This window comes from Prionailurus viverrinus, chromosome C1 (genome assembly GCF_022837055.1).
Source record: "Prionailurus viverrinus isolate Anna chromosome C1, UM_Priviv_1.0, whole genome shotgun sequence".
Lineage (NCBI taxonomy): Eukaryota > Metazoa > Chordata > Mammalia > Carnivora > Felidae > Prionailurus > Prionailurus viverrinus.
In genome coordinates this window covers 159,048,003-159,057,742 of record NC_062568.1, presented here as the reverse complement: position 1 = coordinate 159,057,742, position 9,740 = coordinate 159,048,003, and the positions used below count along the sequence as shown (strand labels likewise).

The 9,740-nt window shown below is 40.7% G+C and overlaps 1 protein-coding gene across 1 annotated transcript in view; it reads right to left on the bottom strand.

The window, feature by feature from the left end:
* Window positions 1-201: 201 nt before the first annotated feature.
* SLC35D1 (solute carrier family 35 member D1) overlaps window positions 202-9,740 on the bottom strand; it is a 51,065-nt gene continuing 41,526 nt past the window's right edge. The window contains exon 12 of the mRNA XM_047872273.1: window positions 202-5,377. Coding sequence (XP_047728229.1) covers window positions 5,269-5,377 — 109 coding nt within the window. The 3' untranslated portion in view covers window positions 202-5,268. The remainder of the gene's footprint in view (window positions 5,378-9,740) is intronic.

The following is a 9,740-nucleotide window of genomic DNA, read 5'->3' as shown; positions in this document are numbered from 1 at the left end:
ATAGCACTTATAAAGTACAAGAGTCTTGGAAGCTATGTGCCAGGAGGAACAGGGACAAAGACCAAATATAGATTTCTATTATATACCACAATGGCAAACTATTTTATTACTAGGTTTCAATCAACTAACTGGATGCCATCCTCTTGAATGTGGGCAGACTTAATGGCTCTTTGCACTTAGAAAGGAATTTTAATACATGTGTTCAGGAAAAAGTATTTATTTGACACCTTTACAAAAATATTTAGGCACATAATTTTCATGTTTAGGTCACCTGATTTACACATCTCAATCCTTAGTACCTTTTAAAACCACTAAAATGGTCATTTGGTAAATAGGATCTGTATTGAAAAAAATACTATGATAGGCCAACATTTATAGACAAAAAATCAGTTGATCATCAGCATGAGAAAGAAACACTTATGAACAAAATAATCTCTAAAAACATTTTTGTGAGACAATAAATCTAACCAGTAAATTTCTTTTTTTTAAAGTAACTCAAAAAAGAAAGCTTAAAAAAACCCACCATTGAATATCTTTTCATCCCGTCACGAAGTGGCACCCCTTTAAAGGTAAGAGCTAGAAGACAGGTGATGATGCCAAAGATCTATAAGCACCAACAACTGAGATAAACGTGGATGCACAGGCAGCGTGGAGCAAGGAAGAAGGCAGGTCTGGCCTGCAGAGGAGCAATTGGGAAAGTTTTAACTGAATCACCATTCTGAGGTGAAGATAAAAATATTTTTTTCTGTTTTGAAATTCACCATCAAAATAGAAGTAATTTTGTTCCTTTTTAAAAACAGGTGGAATCACATCACATGTGGCATCACATAACGGCCATAATTATATCCAGTAAGTATTTAAAAAAGGAAGACTACTGTTATTTAAGCGCTCTAGAGGCAATGAAATAAAGGGTCACATTTTTCAAGAAATACACACATTGCCCAGGCCTCCAGCATTTAAGGAGCACAGATTAAGAATCTAGTTTGCTTCCAGCCTCACCATGAAATAGTGACAGTAATAACACTTGCTGAGTGCCTAACACGTACTAGGGCATTGTGCTCAGTGGTTTCGCATCCATTGTCTCACTTACTGTGAATATTACCATTTTTCCCTCAAGGAGGGAAAAATCAATTATAGCCTTGTTCATAAGGAGGAACCAATACAGAGGTACCCCCTTATTCACAGGGGATACGTTCCAAGAAAGACCCCTAGTGGATGCCTGAAACCACAGATAGTACAGAACCCTACACGTTTTTTCCTACACATACATACCTATGATAAAGTTTAATTTATAAATTAGGCACAGTAGGAGATTAACAACTAATAATAAAATGGAAAAATGGTAATATACTGTAATAAAAGTTATGTAAAAGTGGCCGCTCTCAAAGTATCTTATGGTACCGCGCTCGCCCTCGTGACAGTGTGAGGTGATCCGATGCCTACTGAGGAGGTGGAGGGGAATGATGCGGCATCGTGACTAGCATTCGGCTACTACTGACCTTCTGAAGATTTGTCAGGAGGATGATCCCGTGCTTCCAGACCTTCCTTGGCCACAGATGACTGAAACTGAAGAAACGGAAACCGCAGATAAGGGGTACCTCCTATAGTACACAGTTATGGGGCAAGAAACAATATGCGAAGCAGAGGGAGGAGGAACCCAGGCCATTCACGAATTCTAATGGCCTGGCACTTATCGCAGAGCTAGTAGTTTGAGTTGTAAAGTCCTTTTAGATTAAAAAAAATGCTTCAGCTCATGGGTGGGTGGGACACCCTAATCCGTGGTGGTAACTGCAGGCAGCTCTTAACTTACAAATCACTGACTGCTTTCATCTCCTTTCACTATGGGTCTGGCTCAAGAATTATACATTCCTTGAGAGCAAGAACTATGTCCTGTTCAGGGTGGTTTCCCCAGAGCTTGGCATAATGCCCTGGCATAAGAAAGATGCTCAAAAAATCTCTGCTCACTGATGAAACCATAATAACGAAAGCAGGCCCAAAATCCTAGGCACTATTCCAAACCAGTCAAATATGAAACTCTACTATTCTTTCGGTGAAGAATCTGTATCAGCTTTACTGACCTGAACTTTCCATGGATTCTTGATACAACAGGACTACAGAAAACTTGCAGATGCATGGTATTTTAAGCCTATGTCCACACTGGATCCTACAAATGACTTATAAAGTCAAGAGCCAGATGAAGCAATTAAAAGTCACCTGACACGTTGGCCACATGCAGTCGGGTCAACCAGACCACAATCAATCTGACACCGACTAAAAGCAGATGGGCCACAAAGGACCCTGCTGTCATTACCTCAAGAAGAGGAGCCCCTAGTCATACAGAATTGGGTTTTCAAAACTCATCACAGCTCATCTGTCTCAAAGGGAAAATCAAGGATTTAACTCTAAAGTTGCCTCTCTTTCTCCCAGGAGGTAGTTAATAGGTCATAGAATTTTTGCCTTGTAAGATATCAACCTTGGGGCAAAATCCAGACACTCTGGGTGATGTGAGAATACCAGGTAAATCTCTAGTGCACTATACCCAAGTCTGCACATAACTGAAAAACTCCAAAACGGCTGGCCAGTCTATTCAGTCTCCAACTCCCCCAGGCTACTCTCTCTTATCTTGACATGTTGGTGGTAGTCAAAGAGGGAATCAGAACATTGACAGGGCAGAAGCTGCGACTTGCTGTACTGTGTCTGGCCAGAAGGTTCGGCCCAGGTGGAGGGCCCTAAGGTCATGTGCATGTAGTGAGGCTGTAATTACACATGATATTCTCAAACCTGGAGTGATGACAGATCTTCAAGGAACCTGACCCCCAAGAAGCAGTTCAACCCTTGCTGGAATTCTAGCACAACAGCTACAGACACAGCCAAAGGCCTTTCATGACGGGAAATTCTACAACACAAATGATTTCTAATATCAAAGTTCCCTACATGTGACTTGACAGAAGAAGAAAGAGAATCAATAAAATTAGCTCTCACAAGGCCTTTCCACTGTGCCCAGCCAAAACCAGGCAGTGGCAGGCCATATCTATCAAACGAGCCCAGCCTGGAAGGTAGACACAAGCTCTGGCATGTAGAGTGACACATCACTGCCCCTAATTTGCAAAGCCTATTCCTCTTAGGCTCCAAATTCAAACAAACACTTGCCTCCTTGGCTGACTCAGCCAGCCATCTCCATTTCCTCACTTCCTCAGAGGAAAATGGCAGCATGGCTCAATGGAAGAAACATGAATTTTTACTTATTAACAAGTCACTTATCCTCTCTGAGTCTTCTCATTGATAAAACAAAGACAATAAAAATCATCTTACACAAGATAATATCCTATGCTCCCAGTGGAATTTTCTCAGATCAGATGATCCTGGAAAAAAGTGAGCTTTTGGCCTGGAAGTTGGCCGTGAGGTTAATTCTAGGGACCCAATACCACTGATCAGGCTTTAGTAAAAACAAACCCAAATAAAAGAAACACATGAATATGAAAATGACCTCAATGTAATTTTTTAAAAAATAAAAAGAAATCAAAACCTTCCAGGCCTCCTGTTAAGCCACCCAAATACCAACTGTTTAGATCAGTAGAGCCCTATGGATTCCAAACCTAATGAAAGAGAAGTTAGTGTGCACCAGTGCAAAAGCACCCAGCCTCTTGCACACTGACTGCACAACTGGCCTGTGCAGACACTCATACGTGAAGTCGGTGGATGTCTCTGCACCAAATCACAGGGCTGTGTGAGTGAATCCCCTGCCTGCTCAAAGAGGCAATTTAGGCAGTGCCTATTCACAGCTGCTCTCCCAGGATGCAGCAAAGGTCTCAAGAGAAGCTGACGTGCTCATAAGGTAAGCCAAGGGACACAGGATGTAGGTGAACAATGCAAAGACACAGGTATGCTCACGCCATTTAAGGAGAAAGGATGGTGATGGCTGTAACAGCAACACGCTGAACAAAGACTAAGCCTTGACAATGCAGAAACCTCTAAAAAGGCTTTCCCCTCAAACCAATACATTCAGAAATATAAGACCTACTTGTATTAATTCAAAGAGGAGTAAACAGAGTAGCAACCAAACCAAGAGGAGGGAAGCACAGGAAAAAGACAGCGTCCACCTTGCCTGCCTGCCATTCTCACTCAGAGAAGGAAGGCTGAGCTGCATGGTTTGCAACAAAATATAGCTGCTCTTCATATATATGACTCGTGATCTTGGGGTCACGAGTTGAAGCCCACGTTGGGTACAGAGTTTAAAAAAATAATAAAATTTTTTTAAAAATAAATAAACAATATGCCGCTCTTCATATACATGTCATCTCACACTGTAGCATATGGTAGCAAACCATTGTGGGGTGGGTAGAGGCAGGTACTTCTAACCCCGTTTACAGATTCGCAGTTTCTAAGAGCTGAAGAAAGTTTCTGTGACTTGTTCAGAGTCGCAGCATCTTCTGGATGGATCATAAAGTTAAGTTTTCTCTCTTAACCCTCAGTCATGAAAGCAAGAGTGAGATCATTCAACTACCTCCAAAAACATCTGTGCACCCCCAGCACTTAGCGTAATGCCAGGTACATATTGCATACCCAGTACATTTGAGCTGAATGAATGAATCATACAGATGGCCTCCTTCCTCTATCCCTTCATCATCCCCATCTTACACAACAAAAAGGGAATAGCATAATTTCAAGGAATGCACTCTGCTCATTCCATGAATTCCCAGGGGAGCCAACATGGAAACCAATACAACCTCAAGGCACATGTAGTTTTTTAGTGCCAAAGTTGTCATCTTTAGCAAATGCAGGGATAATATCCTTATGAAGAAAAATCCTTAAGAAATAAAATTCTAAAAGGAGAAACTTTAGATACTTGGCTGCATTTCCAGTAGAAGGAAGACTGAGCTACCTCAATATGCAGCAACAATTTCAATGCAGAGGCTCCAGTTGGAGCACTTTATAGATGCAGCTCTAAGGGATACCTGGATATCAAACTATGGAATAAAATATTTTCAAAACACTGATGGTTCATTGTCAGCATAAAAGAAATAAATTAAAAAGCCCGGTACATTTTCCAGTTTGATATAAATTAATTCCAATGGCATATTTAAAATAGAGTCAATTATAAGCTTCTCTCATAAAATTTTAAAAGGCAGCAATCAATCCTCAGATTGTACAAGTGCAAAGGAATGGTATTTTCTCTGTAATCAAGACACCTGAGTGTCTGTGTAAGAAATGCCAGTGTTCTCAGTTGATCAAAAGCTTGGGCCTAAGTAGTGGAAGCGATCCTCTGGGTCATACTGCTCCTTTCCCCTTAATGTCCAGCTTGTTACTGGCCTCTGACTGCTTGCTCAGCTGTTCCTCAGAGAAAGTGATGTAGGAATACACCAGGCTCCCAGCAATGCTGCAAAAAAGAAAACCACCATCAGGGAGGAATGAAGGAACAACACATGGAAGGGAGACTGGTACGGGGGTGGAAGCTACCTTCATAGATCAACAGTATGTAAAATTACAACAGATAATATGGAATCTTCATCTACCAAGTAAGAGATGCTCCCTCATCATGGCATTATCCACTGGGGAAATGAATGCTTGCACACACCTGCCAACAGGAGTGCCAATTTTACACCACCTTTCTGGAATGCAATTTGTTGAAATCATAAACCTTAGAATTCTGCTTATCCTTTTGACCTAGCAACCTACTCCATGGAAGAATTGTGTACATCTTCAGAGACTTATCAAGAAAGTGTTTACCACAAAATTCATAACAGCAAAAAATTAGATAAGGGGTAAATGTCCCAAGGGGGAATTATATAAATCCACACAATAGAATATTATGTATCTCATAAAATCATATAATATGAAAACAGGCAATGACATCTTAAATGAAAAAATAATCTCACAAAACATTAAATATTGTCTAATCCCATTTTATTTACATAAACATGAATATGTACATTGATATGCATCAGAAAAAAGTCTAGAAAGATGGTGAGTGAGCTCAGAGGTGATTTCTTTTTTATTTCTATTTCCTGGATTTTCAAAAATAATTATTCAAAACAAAGAAATGTAATTTTTAGTAAGAATGAAAAACATCCCAATTTTTAAGTAAACATGCAGATCCTGGGGGATTCACAGACCTGCTTTCTGACTAGAATCAAGTTCACAGTGGAGAACCTATCATCTGAGCCCTTGACATGAGTTGGTTTCTCATACCCCTCACTTGTCCACCACACCGACCACCGAGGGTTCGCACATGAGGGACACTGATTATACTTGTCTATTCTCTGCAGGGACTTCAAACCCACATGGGATACACAGCTTCCTGCCCCAGTCACTAAGTGAAAGTAAGCCAGAGGAGCTCAGGAGCATGTCAAGAGACTGTTCTGATGTGTTCTTCTGCTAAGCCTGACACCTGTGACTCTTTTGGGTCTCCAGCTGGCAGCCTGGCCTAGACTCTGATTTCAGACATGCCTGTCCTGGGTTGGGCCCCCCATCTTTTGCCTGACCCCTTGATTCATGAACTTGCCACTAATTTGAAATTAGTTCTATTCTCCTCTGGGCTCTGGGGTTCCAGCACCATACCAGTTGCAGCAGGGTGAGAAATGCCTAGATAGCTCCCTACAAGTAAGAAAGGAAGATCAGGCAGTCACAGCACTTAATCATCAAATTGTGACCATTTACTAAAGTCTATTCCATGTCAAGCATTTAACATACATCTGCCATGGCAATATTTCTACAAAGTACAATATCCCTGGCAAGATGTTCATTTTACAGATGAAGAAACTGAGTTCCAGAGTCATAAGATAACTTGCTGAGGGTCACAAAGCATCCTAATAATGGACCAGAATAAAACCCGTATCCCTCTGATTTTCTCCACTGAAACAGCTTCCTCCCTTATGGCCCCTGCTCCACTTGATAGAAGAGATACCAGTCCTTATTTTGTTCCCATAAGCCTATATATTTCCAAAGCCTTACTCTGAGCTCTACAAAGTCCCTTGCACAGGCCTGACACTTTGTAGCAATACAGTAAATAACTGCTTAACTGAGTATCTGTGATGGCCCAAAGAAACTCCAGACCCTCACGAACCCAATCTTTGTGCCAGTTTCATAGAGCTTCATCTTTTCCTTCATCTAGTAGTTTTTCCATTTCTTTTCTTTCTTTCCTTTTTTTTTTTTTTTTTTTTAAGAGTTTGATCTCTCAGACTCTTCTAGGAACGTTTCAGGTTTTCTAGTGCATCAAGTAGATGATTTCCTTGGTAGCTGGGCTAGGACCCACGGAGATGGCTTACTATAGCCTTCCTGACTGAAGCTAAAATTCTCTGAGGTTCACATGCACATCTACATGACAGGCAATTTCCCTCGGCCTCCAGCCCCATCTGAACTCACAACATCCTGTCATCTGGGTTCCCCCTCCCAGGACAACCTCAATATAACAATGCTTTCTTTATTTTTCCTGTCAAGACAATCTTTTTTTCCTTTTTTTTCTTTTTATACTACAAGTTTATTGATTGATTGATTCATTGATTTAACTTCATTTTTTATTTTTTAAAATTTACATCCAAATTAGTCAGTATATAGTGAAGCAATGATTTCAGTAGATTCCTTAATGCCCCTTACTCATTTAGCCCATCCCCCCTCCCACAATTTGATTTTTATATTAAGCTGATTTCACCTGGATGGAAGTAATGGAGCAGTGTAGGATTGAAGAAGACAAAGAATACCCTGGAATACTATGGAATCACCGTAAGGATGAGGCCCGGACCCTATATCCCTAGCATAGTTAGTGTAATGAAAAGACATGGACTTTGTGGAGTTAGGTCTTGGTTCAAATCTTGAATATACTGCCAGCTTTGTGCCCCTTGGCAAATTTATTAATTTATCTGAGATTCTATTTCTGTATTAATAAGAGTAATACTATCTCTCTAGGCTTGTTTGCAGATAAAGTGAGATAACTTGCATAAAGAACCAGGCCCTAATCTTGGCACATGGTAAACAATCAGAAAATATATATTCCCTACTCGCTCTTTCCCTGTCAGCTCTGCTACTCCTAGACTCAGAGGGGAGATGCACTTTGGGAATGCGGGGAAGCTGGGAGGAGGGGAAGAAGAGGATGGTGAAAAAAGAAAGGGAAACAGGCCAGATGTGAATCTATATGAATCTTGATACATCACTACCAAATGGTTTGGAATTAGTATCTTCTAATACTTTACACAAAAAACTTCTCAATCTATTGGCTCCATAAATATTCACATTAAATATGATGACCTCTGATACTCTGGATTTGTTATTTATATATTTGACCATCCTAAAGATTCACTTTTTTAAATCTCAAGCAATCTTCCACTTGCCTAATATTCAGATCACAGCACTACCATTAATTCACTCAACATGCTGTGACAGAGCCAGGAGATAAACAGAAGAAAAAGACAAGGCTCCAATGCACTACAGACAGGGTCTAGTTAGAATACTGCAAGACTGGCTGGAAAAGTGCTGAACAGTGCCACCTCTGCTCTGGCCACTTCTGATCTTCCAAAGCCACACAAACACAATCTATCTCTTCTAGACTTACAGCTCCAGACATATTTACTAGCCTGAGACAATTAGATATCCACTCTACAAATATATGCTAAAAATGCCTTCCATATAGCAACTCCATGGCCAGAGAGCAAAAGTCCTAAGGTCCAGACTATGTCCATCTCCCTTTGTGGCTGACATATCTGCTCATGTGTTTAGCCATGTAGCTCTGCCTCCCAGACTAGATGCTGCCTTCTGTATTCCACATGTAAAATAGGTCAATTTATACCCAAGCCTATGAGCCAAGGCAGTTTGATTTTTACTGACATTTCCTAACATATAGTAATTCCTGCCAAATAATTGAAACTGGACCTCTGGGTATATTCTTCCTACACCCATGTCAACTCCCCACATAGCAGCTCCTGGGAGCCCTTTTTCATCTTTCTCACCAGCCAAGTAAAGCAGAGCTGTGTTGCCTCTGTATATATATCACCTTCCAGAGCTTTCCAATCTGAACAGAGAGAAGCACAGAGGTGACACAGGATTGAATAAAAACCACATAATTGTTGACTATGACATTTACAAAGCTCTGTGATGGGGTGCCTGGGTGGCTCAGTCGGTTAAGCATCTGACTTCGGCTCAGGTCATGATCTCGCAGGTTGTAAATTCAAGCCCTGCATCAGGCTCTGTACTGACAGCTCAGAGCCTGGAGCCTGCTTCAGATTCTGTGTCTCCCTCTCTCTCTGCCCCTTCGCCGCTCATGCTCTGTCTCTCAAAAATGACTAAATGTTACAAAGCTCTGTGATGTGGGACAAGTTACTTAAACTCTCAGCTCTGTGAAATGAGCCCATCTGTGAAATGAGCTCTGTGAAATGAGCCCATCTGTGAAATGGTGATCAGAATACCACTCTTACAGGATTGAAGTGAGAATTTAATTATATAATTTATGTAACAATAAGCTATCTAAAATTACATGTTAATTATATAATTTAAATTCTATACTTAAATTATGTAACAGGACAATAGATCATTTCAAAACACTCATTGGGACACAATAGACACCCAATAGGGATAAAAGTCAAAATGTCAAGGCACACCAGGAGCGAATACTGCCAAAAAGAAGAACCAGATTTTGCCAGTTGCTGCTTTTCCTCATCTTCATGGCTGCACACCCGTTCACCCAGAAAATCAAGAAGTCCTACATATAATAAGGCCTCTTTGTCTTTGGTCATCCCAAAGAGGACTTAACT